General features: G+C 35.2%; 1 protein-coding gene across 17 annotated transcripts in view; it reads right to left on the bottom strand.

The window, feature by feature from the left end:
- Nucleotides 1-1,812: 1,812 nt before the first annotated feature.
- Nucleotides 1,813-24,635, bottom strand: part of LOC309630239 (sodium channel protein type 3 subunit alpha) — a 117,612-nt gene continuing 94,789 nt past the window's right edge. For all 17 annotated transcript variants that reach the window (XM_082395204.1, XM_082395206.1, XM_082395193.1 and 14 more), the window contains 7 exons: nucleotides 14,590-14,712; nucleotides 10,304-10,576; nucleotides 9,333-9,386; nucleotides 8,367-8,504; nucleotides 7,207-7,311; nucleotides 5,586-5,856; nucleotides 1,813-5,068 (listed from right to left, as the gene is read on the bottom strand). In XM_082395204.1, coding sequence (XP_082251330.1) covers nucleotides 3,873-5,068; nucleotides 5,586-5,856; nucleotides 7,207-7,311; nucleotides 8,367-8,504; nucleotides 9,333-9,386; nucleotides 10,304-10,576; nucleotides 14,590-14,712 — 2,160 coding nt within the window. In that variant the 3' untranslated portion in view covers nucleotides 1,813-3,872. The remainder of the gene's footprint in view (nucleotides 5,069-5,585; nucleotides 5,857-7,206; nucleotides 7,312-8,366; nucleotides 8,505-9,332; nucleotides 9,387-10,303; nucleotides 10,577-14,589; nucleotides 14,713-24,635) is intronic.

Genomic DNA, 24,635 nt, shown 5'->3' with positions numbered 1-24,635 from the left:
AGTTCAAGACAATTTTACAAATAACTAATGATTTCTTTGTTTTAATCTCTTCTGTTATATATCAGGTGTTGTCTTTTAGAAATCTGTAACATCATAGAAGAGAAATAATAGCCATCCTTTCAATTATTTAAAACATTCTTCAACTTTGTCATATAAAATCTTTGAGGACAAGAAGACTTCTTCATTAGTGGGGCTAAAGTCAAGGTCAAGTGTTGCATTTCTATTTTAAGTTATCTGAGTAATGTTTTAAATGGTGTATTAGCAATGCACATTTTTTTAAAATTAAGTATTACTCATATAAAGGAAATTACTCATTTTGAATAGGCAATTTGATTTTGAACATAGAATTTTAGAATTAAAGTACTACTAGAGACAACATCCCTAATCCAGCATTCCCATTCAAATAAAGGGGGAATCTGAGGGGCCAGAATTTGGTTTGCCTGGATTACACTGCTAGTTTTATACCAGAACTGAAACTAAAAGCCAAGTGGCAGAACTCTTGGTCCAGTTCTTTCTACATTTTTCATTTCCACAAAAATGGTCAGTAAGAACTTTCTTTATGGTTACTACTGAGTAGTTTGAAATGCACAAGAATGATTTTCAAGTTATTGTATTCTAGTTATTTGAAAATTAGTAAAACACATAAATTTATATAGACATTATCTTTCAGCTACATTATTTGAAATGCAGAATTCTCATTTTTCTCTCCACACAAATGGTTCTTCTTTACTAAAGGATCACTTGTTGGTAATTTAGTATCACTTATTGTTGATTTAGTATCACTTATTGGTGAATTTAAGTTTCTTTAATTTCATGGTATTGTTATTTCTATGTCCAACTTGATTAATTCTATTTTTTACAAAATTCTATCATGAAGTTTAATAATAGAAGGATTTTTTCTTGTGAAAGTAGTTATTTCAGAAATCTATCAAATTGCATTAGCAGCCCTGTATTCTGAACATTTTTCAGAATATCCTTTAGCTAGGTATATTTTTTAAAGTTTTTTTTTTTTTTTTTTTGCAGCTGAGACTCTTCTGAGCATAAGATCATTTAGATATAATGCATATCAATTAATAGATTGCTTGGCTAAGGATTATATAATAGGATGCATAAAAAGGTTAAGGACTTTGCAGAGTAAAACTTGACTTCTCTGTGGTGTTGACAAGATCTGAAAATTTACCTGAACAGAAAGAAGGCAGTGGATTCCAATTAAGTCACCTCATACCGTTTATGTTGGGGAAATTATGAAATGCATATTTAGATCCAATTCATCAAAAATATAAGCATTGTAACTGGAGTTTTCTACTGAGAAGAAACATTTGGTTTTGACCTGACATAAATCCAAGGGACCCTGAAAAAAAAGTTAATATAAATTTTCAATCACTGCATCATTAATATTTTATGTGTAGATAGGAGTTCATAAAATGGATTTAGTAACAAACTATGTAATATAACATTTATTTACTGCCAAGAAATTTGGAGATTACAATAATTACATTGAGAGGAGCTGAGGTCAAAATGTTTACAGCCAAGGGAGTTAATTGAAATTGATAACAATTGTAGATGGCTACTATTATTGTTGTTGAACTTGAAAGTTGGAATATGTGAACTTGATCTTTTGCACACAGAAAAGTTCACAAAAACTGCTTTTAATAGACTTTATTCTGTAGTATTGCTTGGTGGATCATGCAGTAGGTTGTTATAAAATTCATGTGAACTTTTACGTATACAAATGTCAGATCAAGTACAGGTTTCATTAATTATATATTTTTTAAACTTCTAACAATAAAAAAACCCAGAAGCCAGGAAATTAAATACAATAAAAAATGAAATATTTATTCGTTTGGCTCAATAATGACATAGCTCACCATTCTTTTTAGTAATAGCAATTCCCTGCATGCAGTTCATCAATACACTACAAGTAAATAGTTGTGTAAAAGGAATTAACATTAATCTTTTGGTTTGTGCAAAAAACAAAAATTTATATCATGTTAGGTAATTGCACAGCTTAGCCACTATGTTCATGGCTAAAAGGGTCAGAGCCCAAGTTATATCTCTGATAACTTTAGTGCAACAGGAATTAAAAAAATAAGACTAGTCTGCATAAGCAAATACTACAAAAGTTGAGTAAAAAAAAACCTTCCATGAATAAAGGGTTATATCGAGGCAACCATAGTTGGTAGAAAATGATCTAGGTTTGAATTTTTGACCAATGTTCTCCTACTGGAATGGTAGAAAATATATTATAACAAAGAAATCCACAAAACACATTGTCTAACTTTTATTTTAAGAAATTATCCATTGAAAATTCTTATGGATTTAAAAGTTTGGAGTTGTGATTAAAAATAAAAAGAAAAAGCATAAAGTAAAATAAATTGGCATGTCATCAACCTGAAAATAATTTTCTTATGTACAAAATGCAACAAATAAAATTGATCATATTTTTACATTATTTATACTTAAACAAGTTTTGGACATATTTTTAGCAAAATATGAAGTATAGGTTTTGACAGTAGGCAGTATGCAGTGTGTTTCCTTGAAATCTAGAGAGACACCATATGACACAAGTTGAATTAAAAATGCAAAAGGAAAGGTGCTTTTAAATAACTGCAAGCTATTCTGCTTGATGTACTAGACATAGAGCTGGTTGAAATCACTCTACTACCAACATGTGACAACTTCTCACCAAGACTTGTGAAGAATGGATTGAGTAAAATAGAGCAGCATAGGTAATTAACATGCATTAGTGTTAGTCTTCAGACTATTTAATGAATGGTGCAGGATACATCCCTGTTGGAAGCTCGTAAAAGACACATACACTGTGGTACATATTTGATTTAATAGAAGTTGTTTATCAGGAGATATATATATATATATATATATATACACACATAAATATATATATATATATTCCCAAACATGCCCCACAGGATAAAATAACTATTTACATAACAGAGGGTGTATTTAATTGACATAAAATGTCAGCTTTGCTGAGAGCAGAAGATGGCAAAGCAACACTGCATCAGAAGATGGAACAACTATTCTAAAGCGATACTTTAGATATACTTTTCTAGAACAGATTTATTAGATTACTTTTTTTGGAAAACATTTAACCAAAATTAAATATAGTGCTCTGGAACTTAGAATAAAATTTGCACTTGCTGAAACAGAATACTTTGCATAAAAATAATCCTTTAAAAATTAGAGGAGACTTTACAGGCACGTAACTGTTTAGATATAAACAAACAGACTAAAACACTTTCAAAATTAAAGCCGTCTAGAAAATGGAAGTACCTGAAATTGTTATTAGAATTTTTTTTTTCTGGTTTTGAGCAAGAATTTCATCTCTTGGACAAAACCCTTTTGTCTGATTATTCGAGAAACTTGTGGAGTAGGAACACAGGGATCTTATATAATTTTTTCTCAACTTAAATTTCATTTACAAAAATAGTGACGTAGTATTATGAATAAACTATGAATTAGTGACCAGGGAAATCCATTAGAACAAACTTTGTAAAAATATGGCAGATATGGAGGTTAAAAATAGAGTGGATGCAAGTACTGTACTAAAAGTGTTTGGTGTAGTTACAATGATCACTTTGCACAACTATCCCTACAGTCTAGGTAGCCATTGAGTTTCTCCTCAGCAGTGTCAGCTGGTAATGAAAACAGCAACCTCTTGTCAGTGTTGATACCCTGACTCACAGAGTTGTAGTGATGGAGAGGTCACTGTCTTGTTATAGGCACTGACCATGAGTATTTGTTAAAACAGTCAGTTTGGCATAGACCTCCTCTGGGAGTCCAGTTGACACATAAACTTTACCTTCTTAGGCTGTAAACAATTGATCACAAAGATAATTCTTTGTCTCTTTTTACTTTTGATTTTCCCTCACCTCTTTCCCTTTGCTTTCTTTTTCTGGTTTGTCTTTCTCAAACTTTTCATTGTCTGGCTTTGTTACACTATCATAGGAAGGAGGAGAGGTGGTAGAGGAACTTCCATCTGTTTTTTCTGGGGTGGAGTTCCCATTTAATTTGTCAATAATCATGTTGTCTTTTATAGGTAAATCAATCCTCCCTTTGATTGCCTCTTTGTTATACTCACTTAATACCGTCTTTAACCTTTGCCTTAAAAGATAACATCTGAAATTACGCTGAATGATAGCAGCAGATACCTCCTCTTGTTTGCGTTTCAAAGTGGTTGTAATGGGCTCATAGGAGACTTTGGAGGGGTTCGATGCCATGAACCGATCTTCCATTTGTATTCGAAGGGCATCCATCTCTCCACTCTCACCCAAAACACGCTTTGTAAAGGCAAATAAAATGTCGAGGCAGTGGATCCTGTCCCCACTGACCATGGGCAGATCCATAGCAATGAGCTGGACTTTGTTTGGTTTTGCTATGAGAAGAGGAGGATCCAGGGCGGCCGCAAAATCAGAGAGCTTGGAGAACTCTATGAACTGGGTGGCATCGGGATCAAACTTCTCCCAGACCTCATAGAACATCTCAAAGTCATCCTCACTCAGGGGCTCTGCACTTTCTTCAGTAGCAACACTGAAGTTCTCCAGGATGACAGCAATGTACATGTTCACTACGACCAGAAATGATATGATGATGTAACTGACAAAAAAGAAGATCCCCACAGATGGGTTCCCACAATCTCCCTTAACAGAGCTGCCAGGGTGAATTGTGTCAGGGTCACAGTCAGGTGGTGCACTGTTGAGAATAGGTGCTAGCAATCCATCCCAGCCAGCAGAGGTGGTAATCTGGAACAGGCAGATCATGCTGTTGCCAAAAGTTTCAAAATTGAACATGTCATCAATTCCAGCTTCCTTTTTAACATAGGCGAAGTTGGACATTCCAAAGATGGCGTAGATGAACATGACCAGGAAGAGCAGGAGGCCGATGTTAAACAACGCAGGAAGGGACATCATCAAAGCAAAGAGCAGCGTGCGGATCCCCTTGGCCCCTTTGATCAGACGCAGGATTCGGCCAATCCTGGCAAGACGGATCACTCGGAACAGGGTAGGGGACACAAAATATTTCTCTATCAGCTCAGCCAGAAACATACCTATGGAACAATACAGAAAACAGCTAAACAGTGAGTATCTTATGCTTATATGAATGCTTTTCCTTTGCAAGGTTAATGAAAACAACAAATTTGTTATGAGTATAAACCTTTACTGTTTGGATCCACTTCCTAATATTACCAGTGAAAGATTATAGAGTTTTATTTAATAATTCTATAATGTCATAAACCAATATGGACTCTTGCAAAATCCTATAAGTTAAATAATCTCACGTAGTGGTATGGCATTTTAAGATTATATACACCCAATTACTATGAATAGTTATCCTCACATATGAAATGTGCCAACAGCAAACAAAGACTATTTCTGAAATCTTCAAATATATTGTTTTCTTTTTTCGAATAGTTAAATTCTTCAGTTAGTGGAAGATGAACAAGAGTGTTGAACTTTAGATCTATACACATTATGATTCTTAGATCTAATTTCCATGTTACACAGGTGATAGGCTTTGGGGACTTTTCCAACAACAGCACTTCTCTGTAAATAAACCATTCTTACCTACAATGGAGAGAATCACCACCACAAAATCAAAGATGTTCCAGCCTATGGTGAAGTAGTAGTATCTGAGGGAGACAAGTTTCAGCACAAATTCTCCAGTGAACAGGATTATGAACACAAGGTTGATCCGGGACAAGACTAGAGTCATATATTTGCTCTGGTCATCAGTTTCTACCATCATGGTGACCATATTGAGGCAGATAAGGATCATGATGCTGATATCAAAAACTTGTCTGGTTACAAAATCAAAGACCATTCCTTGGAATTTGTTCTAGAAAGAGAGGAAGGAGAAGGTTAATATGCATATTTCATAAATATTGATCCATAAAATTGCAGATGCAGTCCTTCTATGTATGGCCCATGGGATGTGCACCCTTCTCACATTACCGCAAACAAATTTGTTTAAAAAAGAGAAATAAATGAAAAATGTCATATGACAAAACCAAAATATAATTGTTTTATTTAGGTCTCATGGGAAGACAAAGCTGAATAAAACATAAATTGGTGGCAACTGGTTGATAATGTGCATGGGCTTTGCTTGATTTTAATAACTATGATAATTTTTACAAAAAATAATGACAACTAATAATGAAGATTTACAAAGTAGGTTAATATAGACAGACTTTTAGATGGATGAATATGCCAATTCATTTATCAGTGCTTTAGGGATTTTGAATTATAGCTTATTTCTGTCTGTCCATCCCTCAAAATATGTCAGTTTTTTTCTATTTAATTCTGCCTCTTCTAACTATAATATTTAAATGACATTCAGTAAAGCAGGTATATGCCCTTTTGTGTTCCCTGCCTTACCTCCTCCCTCCACCCTGCTTCCCCCCCCCCCCCCCGCCTGCACCTACTCCAACTACTCTTAAAAATAATGCAAAGTGAAGTCATTTATAGGATTCATGAGACCTTGTCAAGTCCCAGTTCTGGTGATTACAGGCTTTGTGACTTTACGTACAGTATTTACCTTCTTTGGGTCTCAGTTCCTTATTCCTTACCCATCTAAGAGGATAGGTGATTGAGAATGCAGCTCTGTGAACATAATCCACCATCTTTATGACTTTCCACTATAATGAAGCTCCACAGAGTACGCCTTCTGAATAAATCTTTTGTGTGTGGGTGTATTTGCTGAAACAAACTATTTTGATGATACCCTTTTCCTTTCTAAAAACGTTAAAAATATTTTCTAGTCATAACAATGGAGAGAAAAAACAGCATAGAGGGAGCCCATGGGTGTAGAATGGGAAGTCTGGAAAACTCCATCTACTTAAAAGGACAAGAGGGTGCCATGTAACAAGATCAGAGGAGCTGGGACCAGGTGCGTTGTTGGAAGCAGTAGGTGGCAGCAGGAGCATGAACCTTGCTTTGGAAGCAGTTATTGGGAACCCTGACTTGGAGGTTTTCAACTGACAAACTAAAGAACATTGCCTCATTTTTAAGAACTTAGTAATTCTTACAAGTGTAGTAGTTGCTAATTGTGTTACACAGTATGTACTTTACAATTAGGTCATATTATATATTGGTGATATCACCTAATATGTTCTGATCCAGAGCACTGCCCAATTTCATCATATGGAAATAGGGCTTTGGAATGTTAAAGAAGATGAGTAATTCTTACTGCAGGCCGAGGTATGGGTTTCTGAGGTTTCTTGGACCCAAGTTTCTTCATTGCATTGTAATATTTTTTTTGTTCCTCTGTCATAAATATGTCTTGACCTCCAAAGTAAAGACATAGTATACAACTGGTTACAATCCAACCTGTATTACAACAGTACTTTTACAAAAGTATTTCTGAGTCTTTCCTTTAATCCTTTTTTTCAGTTTTTAAATGGATATTATCCTACTTCATATAGGTTTATCCTGCTTTTCCCTTTTATGTGAAATTCTGAGTACCTTAACATTATGTAAAACCCATAATCACATAAAACTCTGATTAGCACAGGATTCTAATTTGATTATATTACGTTTAGAAGGAGGCTCAGGAGTCTCAAATATATTTTCATGAAAGAAAAAAAATCTTAGTCCATTTCAGTGTTGACAATTTTACTTCTTTATTCAGCACTTTTTGAGCACTTCCTGTGTCTTAGACAATGTACCCAGTATCAGAACTACATAGATATATAAGACACAGTGTCTATATGCCAACAAATGAAAACAACCCAGTACTGCAGAGATAACAATAATCTGTTTCTGAATCTGTTCCAAGATTCAGAAACAGGCTTTATATAGGGGAGTACCCTTAAGCTAGACCTTAAAGGATGATTAAGGGTTTGCTAGGCAAAGCATTTTAGGAAGAGAAAATCCTATGTAAAGTCATGGAGGGAGAAGAGCATGCCTTGTTCAGAAAAGGGCAGAAAATCCATGTAGCTGTGTATGTAGCAAGTGATAGTGTTAATGGTGGGTGGGTGGTGACCTGAGGAGTAGGGAAGTGCATATAGAAAGTGTGGTGTGGGAGAAGATGAAGCAGGAAGACTGGGTGGAGATAATTCCTGAAAGGCTCTGTAAGCAAGGGTAAAGCATTGAGGCCCACTGGATGTTTTGAAGCAGTGGTCATATTTTTGAGTCAGAAAGACACTACAGCAGATCTGCAGAGGATGAATCTGGAGAGGAGCCACCAGTTAGAGGCTGGACTCCTCTGCAGCTGAACTGATCACATAGTGAATGGAAGGCAATTTAAAAATGATCTAACTCTGTCATGACTATAAGTGTCCTGGTTACTTGAATGTAAAACAGACAGAACCTCAGAATGGAGAAAGGTGAGAGCTGAGGAATACTTATCTTCTTTTTCTGTTGGTTGAAGTTATCTATGATGACACCAATGAATAGATTCAGAGTGAAGAATGACCCAAAGATGATAAAGATGACAAAGTATAAGTACATATACAGATTTTCTTCATATACAGGCTGAAGTTTAACCTAAATAATATTGAAAATATTAAATAATATTTAAAAACACAATAAATACTTGAGCTAAATTAAAAATTTGGTGACTGTTGTTACTTACTATAGAGTTATTTTTGCCTTGACCTGAGATACTGTTCTGCAAAAGCAATTCTTTTTTCAAATTAGTATGACCTAGTATAATGAAAATTTGTAATTTTACAATTGTTCTTAAATCTGTTTTCCCTTTGTGGCTTACCTGTACGTATTCTTTAGAGTAAATAGCAGTGGTATAAACAAGGCAAACATTTTGAACCTGTTATTAGTCTTACTATAAATTTTTTTGCAATATTTTCTCCTTGGGTTTGGAAATGCTAGCTCTTGGAGATAAGGCTTTAATAACAGAACATCGAATTCTAAGAGGAAAATTCAGCATAAACAGATATGTTCTGAGGAACTATTTTTATTCCTGATTTCTAAATTGAGTTTCCCTGAAACTTGCTTGCTTTTATCATGATATTTTTGGAAGCTGCTTCACAGACTCTGGTTTATCATAATCTCCAGGGATAGGGAGAGACAAGTTACTTCCCCACTGATCAGCTTTCCCAATCTTAAGAGTCTCATTTACTGGACCAATCTGATTCTTCTAATCCATGCTGTTAGATATCCTTTCATATTAGATCTATAATAGACATATGTTAACCAAAATATCATTTACATTGAAGTGAATTGGCTTAAAAAGAGAATTTCTATATGCAGTTATAAATGTTCTGATTGCTTCTAATATAAAATTCTGGGCCTTTCAGTTAAATTATCACTATGGAAAAATCTAGTAGCTATAAATAGTATTTGAGTGAAACTTACATCTCGTGAATCAACAGCTGCATACATAATATCCATCCAGCCTTTAAATGTGGCCTGTAAACAACATATATTTGAATTCTGCATAAAAACCTAATCCAAGAATATGCATTTTACCATATGAAAATATGATAGTGTTATTAAATATAATTTTTTGTACAATATTATGAAATATTCTACAAAGAGATTGAAATGGATTGAATGAAGAAATGAAATTGAAATAGAACAAGATTTTATTTCAAAACTGGAACTCTTTTTCTTTGTTTGTCTTGGAAGGTATTCTATTTTTTTCTACACTAACATGTAACTAGGTGAAACTCTCATCTCAGTCTCAAATCCCTTTCAAAAGGTAAGCTCTATGATTCAAACCTCTGGTGTGTTTAAACACTCAACTGTTTTCATTAAATTCTTGATTAGTTAATATACTGTCAGTTAAGTCAAAATAATTAAATATTACACATTTTGAAATCCACTCCATAAGATTTGCATTTCCACACATAGTAGAACTATACTCCTTAGATGTTGGTACAATTAATTATCTGTACATTAATCTGTACATTATCTGTACATTATCTGTACCTGTGTATTAATTGATTAATACATAGATTAATAATCTATACATTTAATTAATCACTACATTATATATGTTATTATTTTAATACATATAATTGCTTCTTTGGCATTTATTGCTACAGAAAATTAAAAATGGTAATAGCACAGTAACACTCAATAACAGAATAAGAAAAGACAGGAAGCAGAAATCACATTAAAACATATTAACAACTGAACACTGGGGAAAATACATTTTAAAATCACTGCAAAACATCTTTACAGTCAAGTCATGCTAATAGTACAGGTGTTATCATCAACTACTTTCGTGCTATCAGATATTAATCACTCAAAGAACATCAGAGAAATCATCTTACTTGAAACATTTTGAAAATGTATTCAAAACTCATGCAGTAGGCACTTACCACTTGAAGCAATGCGAGATAGCCAGCGCCAACATTATCAAAGTTTACTTTCACGTTTTTCCACCGAGCTTTCTTGCCAAGAGCCTGACAATCACTCAAATTGTTAACTTCACTAACTTCAAACATGTTACCAGTTGTCGTGTTTACACAGTGGTAGAACTTGCCAGCAAACAAATTCACACCCATGATGCTAAAGATCAGCCAGAAGATGAGACAAACCAACAGCACGTTCATGATAGAGGGAATTGCTCCAACAAGAGCATTCACAACCACCTAGAAGAGGAGATAAGGATAAGGCAGCTTACAAATCGTTAAAATGGAAACCATTTCTTCCGTTATTTATTCAATATAAAATGGGTGTGAAGCGAGTTAAATAAAAATCTATGTGGACAAGTTTGTTTCTTCTGATATTTTCTAGGACATAGTCTGTAGGGGAAAACAAACAGTGACACACTAAAGAGCTAAAGGATTTAAAGAAAGCAAAATATGCCAAAGTGTGAAAAGAAATAAACAAAAACCTGATATAGTAAGATGGAGTCAGAAAATGTTTGTATGCTGGGGAAAAAAAGAAAAAAAAGTTGTATTAAATACCAACAAGAAATAATCATCATTCAACAATACATGTTAACTTTCAAGAGTGTTCATGAATGACTGATGATTTGAAAACATGGTTAAACAAACCCATTACAAATAAACAAAGTATTAATAATGCCTTAAATCTGTATCACCAGATCAAGTTAACTTTTGATGAAGATGAAGAATGGTATAAGGAATTTACAAGGTCCTTTTTCCCCATATTGATAATTCCTAATTTTAAAAAAGTATATTAAATTAGGAAATGAGATGGAATTCATCTCTGGACATAAATTACTGAATGTATTCCCATTATTATTGATCCAAATCTCTTAAATGTTCACTTCAGGGCACATGTTACTTCACCAACCCAGGCCAACCTATTTCATGAAGGAGAAATTCAGTCATCTTTCCTCTAAATTCAGAAGAGATTAATGTGTATTTTCAAATCTCTAGTGATTTGTATCTTTTGTTATCTAATTAATCTAGCTCATACTGGGACTATTTTGTTAAGCACTTATATTAAATGAAACGATTGTTTTATTTTAAAATACTGAAACATTATTTTAGAAATCAACACCAAAGAACTTTAAATTAATATCAAAACCTGAAATCCAAAACTGTAAAAATTTCTTATGCTACTTGAATCTTATTTCTTTTAGAAATTGTCATATATATTATACTGAAACCAGGTTTTCTTGGCTCTAAAATTTGTGTAAAATGACCTCCCACAAGTTCTCTTATCATCAAATAAACGCATACTTTTTACCATGTTTTATACCTAGAATGTTAATTCTGCCATATGACAAAATTAAAAATGCCAAACTTAGAATAGTTTTCAGATTAGAGCAAACTTGGAAGTTTTCTATTTTGTTCAATTGCTATCTCCCCTCAAAAATGAATTATTAATATGAAACCATGCAACCAGACGAAGGCTTAAATAATGTGAGTAATGGTAAAAGACTGGTGTGGAAAAAACTTGAAATTACATAATCATTTTTATTAATTTTATCTTGTCTTGTGACTTTATTTATCAAGCAGCAATGAAAGAAAATTATAATGTAAAAGCAAGTATTTCTTTGCTTACAGTGCATCTGGAGAGTGGTTTCATTCTCCTTGGTGAGTGAATCTCAAAGTCAAGACTGAAGTGTTTTTATCGCTTAAACAAACCACCTCCTAACATAAAAGCCCCGTGGCCTAGAAGAAATTCAATATCCATGTGCATCTGCAAGCTGGATTAAACAAAGCTGGCCTTTGTGCTAAATAATATTTTGAGGGGCGTGGCAAGTAGATATGTATATAAGTGTGTACTTTATGTTTAGATGCATAAAATATACATTAAGGAAGAGAGCTGCAGAGGAAAATACAAGTGCTAATGGAAAAAGTGAACCTCATTCAGAATGCTCACTTAAAAGGGAGATCTATGAAACAAACCCCAGGGGTTGCCTTCAATGCTTAGTTAATTATCCTAACCCCTACTTTGGTTGCTTAGGATATATAGATTTTGTCAGAGGCTACAATTTAGTGTTGTTTTCTTGTACAACAACTTTTATTACTGATATTAATTGAAGAAGTAGAGCATACAAAAACCATTCTATCTGTCATTCATTACTGGTAATTTTTGAGAAATCAAACTACCTATTGAGAGGAAGAAAAATCTCCTCCTAGGATGAATGTCAGTAGTAAATAGTCATTATAAAATGCATAAGCAATGAAAAGAAATAAATGGCAACACATAGTTTTTACTTGTTGTGGAAATATCCTTTAACTGTCACCAGAAGACTTGGATTCTAATTCTAGTTCTGCCACAAACAATTTTTGAGGGCCTGTTTTAGTTTCAGGAGACTAGGCTTAGTGATCCTTAGGATTTCTGCTTTGAAATTTTGTAATTCTATGAAATAAATATCAGAAGAGTATGGCAATCAAGACAATATGGTACTGGCACAAAAACAGAAACATAGATCAATGGAACAAGATAGAAAGCCCAGAGATAAACCCACGCACCTATGGTCAACTAATCTATGACAAAGGAGGCAAAGATATACAATGGAGAAAAGACAGTCTCTTTAATAAGTGGTGCTGGGAAAACTGTACAGCTACATGTAAAAGAATGAAATTAGAACACTCCCTAACACCATACACAAAAATAAACTCAAAATGGATCAGAGACCTAAATGTAAGACTGAACACTATAAAACTATTAGAGGAAAACATAGGAAGAACACTCTTTGACATAAATCACAGCAAGATCTTTTTTGATCCACCTCCTAGAGTAATGGAAATAAAAACAAAAATAAACAAATGGGACCTCATGAAACTTCAAAGCTTTTGCATAGCAAAGGAAACCATAAACAAGACGAAAAGACAACCCTCAGAATGGGAGAAAATATTTGCAAACGAATCAATGGACAAAGGATTAATCTCCAAAATATATAAACAGCTCATGCAGCTCAACATTAAAGAAACAAACAACCCAATCCAAAAATGGGCAGAAGACCTAAATAGACATTTCTCCAAAGAAGACATACAGATGGCCAAGAAGCACATGAAAAGCTGCTCAACATCACTAATTATTAGAGAAATGCAAATCAAAACTACAATGAGGTATCACCTCACACCAGTTAGAATGGCCATCATCAGAAAGTCTGCAAACAACAAATGCTGGAGAGGATGCGGAGAAAAGGGAACCCTCTTGCACTGTTGGTGGGAATGTAAATTGATACAGCCACTATGGAGAACAGTATGGAGGTTCCTTAAAAAACTAAAAATAGAATTACCATATGATCCAGCAATCCCACTACTGGGCATATACCCAGAGAAAACCATAATTCAACAAGACACATGCATCCCAATGTTCATTGCAGCACTATTTACAATAGCCAGGTCATGGAAGCAACCTAACTGCCCATCGACAGACGAATGGATAAAGAAGATGTGGTACAATGGAATATTACTCAGCCATTAAAAGGAATGAAATTGAGTCATTTGTTGAGACGTGGATGGATCTAGAGACTGTCATACAGAGTGAAGTAAGTCAGAAAGAGAAAAACAAATATCGTATATTATGGATGTATGTATGTATGTGAAACCTAGAAAAATGGTACAGATGAACTGGTTTGCAGGGCAGAATTTGAGACACAGATTAGAGAGCAAACGTATGGACACCAAGGGGGGAAACCGCGGTGGGGTGGGGATGGTGGTGTGCTGAAATGGGCGATTGGGATTGACATGTATACACTGATGTGTATAAAATTGATGACTAATAAGAATCTGCAGTATAAAAAAAAAAAAACAGAAAAACAGCTAATACTAAACTTTCTTTGGGTTATTTGTATGGAAATATGTTAATATAAATGTTTCAGACATTACATGAAATTTCTAAAAATCTTATATGTTCTGGTATAATGTTATAAGTCATAATTCTAGTTATTTAAAATGTGTATCTCAGAAATAACTAAAAAAAAAAAAAGTATGGCAGCCCTCTGTATCTAAATCATTACCTACACTTAATTTTTTTTTCAACAACACGTTTTATTTTATTTATTTATTTATTTTTTGGCCACGCTGTGTGGCATGTGGGATCTTAGTTCCCTGACCAGGGATTGAACCTGTGCCCCCTGCGTTGGGACCCGGAGTCTTAACCACTGGACTGCCAGGGAAGTCTCTACATTTAATTTTGACATGAATCATCAGAGAGCCTTTATTTTTCTTACCCTCATGCCTTCAAACCGGGATAAAGCCCTCAGTGGTCTTAAAGCTCTTAATGTCCGTAGGGATTTGATGGCACCAAGTTCTGAGTAACCGAGAGCATTGGCTACCAAGCTAACCAAAGAAACCTAAAGAAGAAACAAATATCAATCAGTCCACCAAGAAAATATCTATTCTTTAGTGCCAACCAAATAAAACTTCAGACATACCTTGGCAGCCTTCATATTCCACATAGTGCGATCATCTTACATTGCCAGCCTCATATCATATTATTGCTTATCAGTGAAACTGGAGTCTTTGCCCATTTATATAAACATCTGTAAACCTCTCCAGTTAGATATTTTACCCATGGAGCCCTTTTCAACCTGTGCGTACACCACTGATGATTCTGGATTTGATTCAAAAGCCATATGCTCCACGTATCTGTGCTTAATATCATTGATTAGAAATCATGCTTTGCTTCCAAATTTATGTAATATCTTGGTTATGTGTATTGGAGGCATTGACCATGTAATAGAGTCAATACGTTAGATATCTTCTCTCCCCTTCCAGGCCACATTAACTTTTTATGGGCTGAGATGAAGCATTTTTCTTTTAACGTTCCTAATAATGTCTGGTTGAATGTGTTTTAGTCAATATATGTTGGATAAATAAAAAAAGAAGAAACTATAACCTGGAAAAACATTTTATCGACCACATAGTTTCATAGTAATGAAAAATATTTTATCTAAACTACTGGACTTACAATTTAGAATACAGTACCTCTCATTCAGAATGATAATACATCTTTCTGATATTTACACAAATGCTAAATTTTACTTAAATATATGAAAGGTTAAAGAAGACATGTCTTTTTTCGGAGGAAGAGACTTTATTGCTTTTATTTTCTTTCAATATAATAACATTTATTGAAAATTTACTATATGTTAGGTTCTGTTCTGAGTGTCTTACATGTATAAATCTCAAGAAGTAGGTACTATTACTTTTGCCTTTTCACCAGTGAGGAAGTTGAGTTTCCCCCACACTCCCCCCTTCAAAAAAAAAAAGGATGTACAGGTAGAAAGAGGTGAAGTTAGAATCCAAGTGATCTGACTTCAAAACCATATCTTAACCTTTTTCCTCCATTATCAAAAATTCATTCTTAATCTGAACCACAGAACACAGAAAATGACTTGTATGATTATATTCTCAATTCTTGCAAGGATTGTATATAACTATCCTCTTCTTGATGCATCGGAGAGAGGTTAATTTACTACATCCACTGGATGGGTCATGGTGTAAAGGTGACACCAAAACCAGAACCGAGACTTTACAGGCAAATGGAGCCACTGTCCCCTCATTGTTTAATTTAACATACATCTCGCAGAATTGAACAGAAAAATAAATGACTTGAATGTTAAACTTCACTAGTGGCAGTATAATTTATCAAGCTATTCATTTCTGTCTAGTGTTCGCTGCTACAGAAGAGTGGAAAGATGGGGAAGGTTATTATTAGAGAACCCACAGGCTTCTATATTCTGGGCTCATTTGCCTCCGGAAGCATTCACAGCTTCTTTAAGTTTCTGGAGCTGCTTTCTAAAGACTTCCCTCATCTTCCCAAGTCCTGAGACTTGTGCATTTAAAGGGAAGTGGCTGCAAATTTCTCAAGACCCTGATGTAAGGAAGCCCACGCTTTGAAAAGAAACGAAAGGTAATGGTCAGAACCAGGAGGTTCTGGAAGAATAGCAAGTTGTGGGTTCAAAGCTGAGAGGTACCACTTGCACACTGGGGCGGCTCTGTGTGTTGCTAGAGAAGCTGCATCGTAGTAAACTGCCCTCTTTTAATGGACTTCATGTCATTTTGTGTAGGACAAAAACTCATTAAGTATTGTGAAAAACTTAATATGCTTTAAAGGCAATTTTGAAATAAATAATTTTAAAGATTTTCAACATACTTAAAATTGGAAGATGATGCCTTATGTTGGTAGGGTGCTTTAAAACTTACAGTGATCTTTTTCACTCATTATCTGTGTCTCAGAGTAGTCAAATGACTAGTCCAAGAAAAGGTAGCAAGGGGCAAGCACATAATTGGAATTTCTGTTTTCAAGTCCAGTGTGTTTCCCATCTCAGCAACTTTGTCCTCGACCTTTCAATACACAGTGTTTTAATCTTAGTCTCTTATGCTAAACACAAAAGGCATTCTTCCTAATGTGTGCAAAGTGTAACAGAAACTCTTTGCCAAAAACTGAATTTTTAGTACAAATTTACGTGATTCTAGATACCTTACTACCCAGAAAATATATGAAACCACAGGGGGTGGTTTAGTTGTCATCCACACCCTTCCATGGTCCTGTGGCAGTTGAGACTGAGAAGGAAGGGAATAATGCAGGAGGGGGTTGACGGTTCTGAAGAAGACCCTGGAAGTCCTGTGATTGTTTAATGAACTAAGTGATATGAATTTATTTCCCTTAGAATGGCTAAAGATAATTTTTTAAATTCAGTATAAGCAGTTAAAAGATTAACACCATATGATCACCTCCGTACATTGAGATGATACATTTCAATGCAAAGCCTTGCTTAATTTTTGATGGAGAAATTTAGAAGCATTCTCATTAAAACCAGAAATAAAAAAATATGTCCACTAGCAACATTATTATTTAACACTTTCTGGAAAAAGAAATAAGAGCTATAACAATTAGAAAAGTGGAAGAAGCCATTATTTACATATATGTTATTGTTGACCTCAAAAAATCAGGGGAATAAAGTGAAAAACTATTATAAACAATAATATAATTATTTTTGGTTCTAGTATATTTTTTCATATTAATTTTTTAATGTTTATATGTGTCTTTTGAAACTACACAAACTTTAAAATATTAACAAGGAAAAATAAAAGTATAAGAATAATCTAAAATATTGTTTTAAGAAGAAGAGCAATCAGAAAGGACAAATTCCACCTGATATTAAAGCTAATTATAGATCTGCAAAAATTAAAGCTGTCATATTAGTAGACAAAGAAGTGAATTAAACAAACCCAAATTAGACCCAAGGCATACTGGCATACCAAGATTTAGCATATAGAAAAGGGTAGCATTTTAAATGAGAGGTGAAAGAAACAACTAAAATGAGAAACCATTTTGAGGAAGATAGAATTGGAGTCTCGCCTCACACCTTACACCAAAATAAGTTCCAGACTGATCAAAAATTAAAACAGGGCTTCCCTGGTGGCGCAGTGGTTGAGAATCTGCCTGCCAATGCAGGGGACACGGGTTCGAGCCCTGGTCTGGGAAGATCCCACATGCCGCGGAGCAACTAAGCCCGTGAGCCACAATTACTGAGCCTGCGCGTCTGGAGCCTGTGCTCCGCAACAAGAGAGGCCGCGATAGTGAGAGGCCCGCGCACTGCGATGAAGAGTGGCCTCCACTTGCCGCAACTGGAGAGGGCCCTCGCACAGAAACGAAGACCCAACACAGCCATAAATAAATTAAAAAAATAAAAATAAAAAATTAAAACATAAAAATGGATGAAGAAACAAAACTCAAACAGTAAAGCTGAGGGAAAAAGCATGACAAAATGTTTTAATAATCTTTAAAGCAAATGGTCTTCTAAGCATGAGAAAAACCAAAAAGGGAGAAAAAGGCTGATAAATTTGACTAAACCAATATGAAAACATTTTCACATGACAAAAAAAGCTCAAGAGACAAAAGCCCAAATCAGCAAAATAGTCATACCACATGTGACGAAATAGTAAATTTCCTTAATGTAAAAAGAGGTCATACAAATCAGTAACAAAAAGGTCATTAACCAAATAGTATAACATACAAATTCCCTCTAAACTTTCATTTTAATATATTTGTTTGAACAACATATTTATTTATACTCCTTATTGAAATTTAACTCGAAGGAAAGCAAAACAATACAAAGAGAATGCAAGAAGAGACAAGAAGGAAGAGAATTTTAAAAAATTTCTGGAGTTTGAAAAAATAAAGCACACCGGAATGATTACTTTCTCAGCAGAGCAAAAGCAGCAGCAGAAACCCAAGTGCCTGAAGAAGTAAGTCAAATTGTTCCAATGGACTCTGAAAAGGCTCTGGACATGGAGGCCCTGTGTTCTTCTGAAACAGGGGGTTAATGGATGGCACTGAAAACAGAATCGATTCAAAGTCTCTATATAGGGAAGCTGGACATTCTTGAGTCCCTTCACCCACCCCTCTCCAGCCCTGCCAGAGAGCAGAATGGAGTAATACTCCTTCACGGCTTACAAAGTAAAATCTGTATTTGTTACAGAGGTCAGAACGTAGCAACAATAATCCGCATTGTGGTTGGGTTTCCTTGTGAGACGACAAAAGCCTCTTTGATACATCGTGCAATGGAGGGTTTTCCGTTAATAGTACCATAGGGTTTAAATAGCATGTGGACTAACTCAGTATTTCCTAGAGAAGGGCACCTAGAGTTTCAGATTGCTAAGTGCATACCTCCTTCCTTCTACTCCAGAACAGTCGGCTAAGCAGCTTCTAAAAAGGGGCTCAGGTGATGGTGAGGGAACAGGTACAAATCTTCCATGGAAGTGGTGGCAGAGGGCTCTTAACGAAGATGGGAGGTTGGGAATACTGGAGATGGCAGGATTGGATCAGCTGGGATGGGTAAGGTTTATGGTAGGAATGGAGTGAAGACCATCCAGTGTCTGAGAAGTGAAGAACAGTTCGTATGCAGTGTCAGTCAGGAATGAAAGTCCTTACACTTTTATGTAAGGGAAGTCTGTAACTCAAGGCTGCCTCTTTGCTTTTGACATTCTTCTACTTTTATCTTAGGCTTTTATAGTTTATTTATTTGTCTATAACTTTTTACATGATTAGAAAATTCATAATGTTCACCAGACATGTAAAAGTGAGCATCTTGGTAATTATGGTATTGTTTGTGGCAGAGGGAAACGAGATAATCTAAGTGCTCATTCCTGGGGAATGGATGAGTAAATTCTGGTGGTGCATCGCTGGGGACTGCACTGTGTCATGTAGACACCATGGGTTCCATAGGAATTTCACTGAAATATTCCAAACACCATTTTTTTAAAAACGAGGACTTTGAATCAGGTGATTTCTAAGTTTACTTCCTTCCTGGAATTCCATAATTCAGTAATTTCAAGATGATTAAAGCAATATAACGCTACATGTTATTCATGTTGAGAAGATAAATCACAGTATCTTTACTAATGGAGGCATCATCTTTAATCAAGTACTCTACTGGTAAAATACTGGTAAAAGTGCTAGTCTGATTGATAGTGAGCATGATTACTTATGGGGTATGTAATTGTGAATCTGTGCTTAGGTTTAATTATTGTTTTTTTCTAGGAAAATAGGAGTTGTTTTTGACATTTTACATAATGAACATATGTTATAAAGTCACTTAATAGCTAAGTAATTACTCCGTGTCTCAGTTTCCTCATCTACAAAATTGGGATCATAACAGTGGATACCTCAGTGGTTGTTGTGATGATTAAATGAATTAAAGCAAAGGTTAATCGTTATTAATATTATCCATGAGAGCCCTTATCTGCCTTTACTGTCACTGCTTAGAATCATAGCAGTGATGAGCTGGTACGATATCCCATGGGAAGGCTTTTAGAAAAAGAAAGAGCCACGTGGATCTTCCGAAGGGAGGTATTTAACGAGGTCATGATTAGAGGCAGGGAGAACATTTATAAAGCAGCTCAGTGCTTTGTGACCACCTAGAGGGGTGGGATAGGGAGGGTGGGAGGGAGACGCAAGAGGGAGGACATATGGGTATATATGTATATGTATATCTGATTCACTTTGTTATAAAGCAGAAACTAACACACCATTTTAAAGCAATTATACCCCAATAAAGATGTTAAAAAGAAAAAAAAAGCCATTGCTTGGTCCAGTTAGTCATTGTGATGTTGGTGTGTTGTTGAAGAGGAGGGTCCAGACCTCCAATTCATTTTTTAGTTGGTAATTTGAAGTAGAATTTGCTGATTGATTGACTGTGAGGGGTGAAAGAAAGGGAGAGGCTGAAGATGACATTTAGCTTAGCTTCATAAATATACCACTACCAGACTTAACAGGACATTCAGGAAGAAATTCATGACTGGAGGGAAAAAATAATGAATGTACTCAGTCAGGAGGAGTATCAGTAGGTATTATCTAGGAAGCAATTAGAAATGTGAATTGGGGTTTAAGGAAAGACCAGTATTGGCTAAAAGTCATAATCTTTTAAAAACTGGAATATAGAATTTATGCTGTTAAATTAACAGGATTATCTCTTTAAAACTAACCAGTGAAAAAATGTTCTTATTAATAAATTGATAATGCTAAAAGAATTAAATTCTTCCTGAAAAGGAAGAAAGTGAGTCATTCCTATTAGGAGACATTTGTAGAAAAAGCCAAAGCACATACTAGACTGTTTACATGGAAGTATGTTTGAAGAGAGATCAGAAATTGATATGAAATGATAATAATTTATAGCTATTCAGTTCCTTTACCTCAAAGTTCTTAATTTAATCAAATATTTCCACAAGAGCTCCAGGTGAAATTCAAGGCAGGTGTGTCCATATTAGCAAGGCATCTTATTGTTTTCATTCACCACCACCAAAGGCAGCCACCTTCAGAGTGTAATGTGGGAACTCTTTGACTAGTGCAACATGACATTTTACATATATCTGTGCTCTGTTGCAAAATATGGGGCAAAGAAAGAGCACAGTGCTAGACAGAGGTAGCTCTGACCTAATAGCTGTGTGACATCTCTAAACCTCATTTTATCAGTAGCAAAATAGAGATAATAATAAGAATTACATCTTATTGTTAAGAGATTAATAAATACTGTATAATTAAAGAGATATTGATAATGAGGTTGGTAATGTAGGGGTTAGGAAGCACGGTCATTAGAGCCAGATTCCTTGGTTACAAAATCCAGCTTAGCCTCTTTCTTACTTACTGTGTTTACAAGTAACAACTTTTCTTTGTCTTAGTTTCCCCATCTGCAAAATGAGAATAATTATGGTTTCTAACTCATAGAGTTTTGAAGATTAGATGAATTAACATATGTAAAGTGATTTTAGCAGCAATTGTACACAGTAAGCATTAAATCAGGGTTACCAATTTTCTTTATTATTAGGTAAGGCTCTGAATTAGTGCTATTCCCACAGTAAGTGCTCAGGAAGTCCTAGGCATCTTATTGTGGCTACTAATATTAATAACAATTCTGGCTTCATTATTGAGGATGCTGATATGTCAAGAATAAATGTCAAGAATGGCCAGGATCACCAGATTCTAGAGGTTGATGGCAACTGTAAATACATATTAGAATCAGAAAATGTCCCTATTCTGCTTTTATTCACTTCAGCAGAGCAGCTGATGAGGATTCTAAGGAGCCCTTGAGCAAGCAGGATGTCTGAGTAGCAGACATCAAGCATCTCATTTCAACCACATCAGCAACCTGTGCTGTCTGTAAAGTGGAAATCACTTGTGGACAATAAATATTTCATGATGGTTGAATCTTTACCAAGAGTGTGTTTTGGACACATTAGCACCTTAGGATAATTTAGAACCAAATTTGAAGTTGTCATGATAGATGCTCAATGAATTTTCTTAGGAATGACACTTATGCAAAAATCCATAAGGACCACAAGAAATGTGAATTTTTTTCAATAAATTATGATCACATGTTTAATTCATTCTGTGGATAATAATAGCATCTAAAGTATAGCTTGTATAGTTATAATACAGGATAGTTTGGTTTTCATATGAAGATAGTATCTTTTGCCTTTGGATAGGGGAAAATAATTATACAGAGTTAGAAAAAGTGGTCCATCTAGTGTGGTATTCTGACAACAAAGGCATGGGTTAAGTTGTCCTACTTTATTCCAACCTGAATGATCATACTTGCTCTCTCTATCTCCTCGCCTCCATTCTTTCCTCAATCTTACCAATATTTCTAGTACTTTATCCCCATACTTCCATGAGACATCTCTTAGCCATGACAGCAGTGACGTCTATTCTGCCAAATCTAAGTGTCATTTCTCAGTACTCATGTCACTTGACCTCCTTGCAGCCTTTGACAAAACTGATCACCTCTCCTTTGGAAAAAACCAGCTATCCTTCTCTGGGCTTCTGTGATACCATGTATATTCTGTTTTCCTTTTTCTTCTAATTGCTACTTCTCAATCTAATTTACTGGTTCCTTCTCTTTTGCCCAACTTCTAAATGTTGAAGTGTCTCCAGAGTTTGGTCTGGGCTCTTTTGTTTGTCAACTTGCATTCTCTGCCTAGGTGAGCTAATCCAGGTTCATGATTTCAAATGTCATCTCTTTCCTGATGACTGCTAAATCCATAATCAGGTGTTAGATTCTCTTCAGAACTCGAGACTTGTGTAAAACTCACCGTGTACTCTTGAATGTCTAATTGGCATCTCAAACTTAGTACATCCCTCTTCCACCTACCATCTGCTTGCCCTGTCAAGCCTGTTTTCTGATCTTACCCATTCCAGTTAATGGTTTCATCTTCTACCCATTTGTTCAGATTGAAAGAAACTCTGTTCATTGAATTCTCCCTTTTCTTCATATCATACATCCAGTTCATCAGTAAGTCTCATCACCTTAGTCTAAGACATAGTCTCTCTTTCCTAGATTATTAACACAGCTCCCTAATTGATCTCCCTGCTTTGACTTTTTTGCTGTTCCTTCCCCGTAGCCAGATGCGATAATTTAAAAACAGTAGAACAGATCCCTGCTCACCCTTTCTCCCTTGAGTTTCCCATTGTAACTGTAATCAATATACATTAAATTACATAATATGTACAATATACATTAAATTACAGTAAAACATGAACTTCTTACCATGGCCTCTAGGTGCCTTTCTGAATTCAGTGTCTATTACTCTTGCCTGTGTTTCATCGCACACAAGCACAACAGTTTTTCTTCTGTCTCTTGAGTGTCCCTGGCTCATACTTCGGCGCCTTGAGATTGTTCTTTTCTATTCCCTCAGGTCTTCAAATAACTGTCCCATTGTTATAGACTGAATGTTTATGTCCCCCCCAAAGTTCATATTTGAAACCTAATCCCCAGTGTGAAGGTATTTGGAGGTGGGGTCTTTGGGAGGGTATTAGGTCATGAAGGCAGAGCCCTCATGAATGGGATTAGTGCCCTTATTTATAAAAGACACCCCAGAGAGCTTGCTTGCCCCCCTTCCTGTATGTGAAAACTGCTGCCTATGAATCAGGAAGCAGGCTCTCACCAGACATTGAATCTGCTGGCGCTTTATTCTGGGACTTTGCAGCCTCCAGAACTGTGAGAAATAAATTCTGTTGTTTATAGGTCACTAAGTCTATGGTATTCTGTTACAGCAGCCCAAATGGACTGAGACACTCTTTCTCATCATTTACCTTCTCATCATTTACCTCATCAAAGACACCTTCCATAGAGACTCTGGGTAAAACTCTCCTGCTCCCCACTCTGCAGTCATTCTCTATCCTGTTATCCTGTTTTCTTTCATAGCAGTGATCACCATCTGCTTTTATCTTATTTTTGGATTTTATTTGTTTACATCTTTACTGTCTGTTCCACTCTCTCCTAGAGTGTTAGATCCTGTAGATCTAACAGGGCTTGATTTGTCTTGTTCATATCTCCTTTATCTAAAATAGCATGTGGCCCTTATTAGGTGCTCAAAATATTTATTAGATCAATGAATGAATGTTAACGGAGGTTGGAGAGATAACCCAATACTTTTATTTTTAGGTAGAGAATTGAAGATAGATAAATTTTACATAGATAAATTTCTCCAGGTTTGAAAGTGTATTTCTTCTGGTTTGAAGTTACTTCACTTATACTTCAGTTTTTGGGGTTTTGCTTTGTTTTGTTTTGAGCTTTCTGTGACTGCTTAGTTGGTATAGCAATATATCTTATGGACTGTGAAACCCTTTTAAGTATGTTTTACTTGTACTTTCAAAAACTGTTTTAACTCTATGTTTACTTTAGCTTATTGGACCCAGTGGTCTGAGAACAAGTTGTTAGTTGAGGTTACATGAATTCACACATTTTAGTCCCTGCTTTGGGAAAAGAAG

This window comes from Balaenoptera borealis (genome assembly GCF_965194805.1).
Source record: "Balaenoptera borealis genome assembly, chromosome: 6".
In the NCBI taxonomy this organism is placed as follows: Eukaryota; Metazoa; Chordata; class Mammalia; order Artiodactyla; family Balaenopteridae; genus Balaenoptera; species Balaenoptera borealis.
Note: the sequence above shows the minus strand (reverse complement) of the source record. Positions and strands in the feature narration are given on the sequence as shown.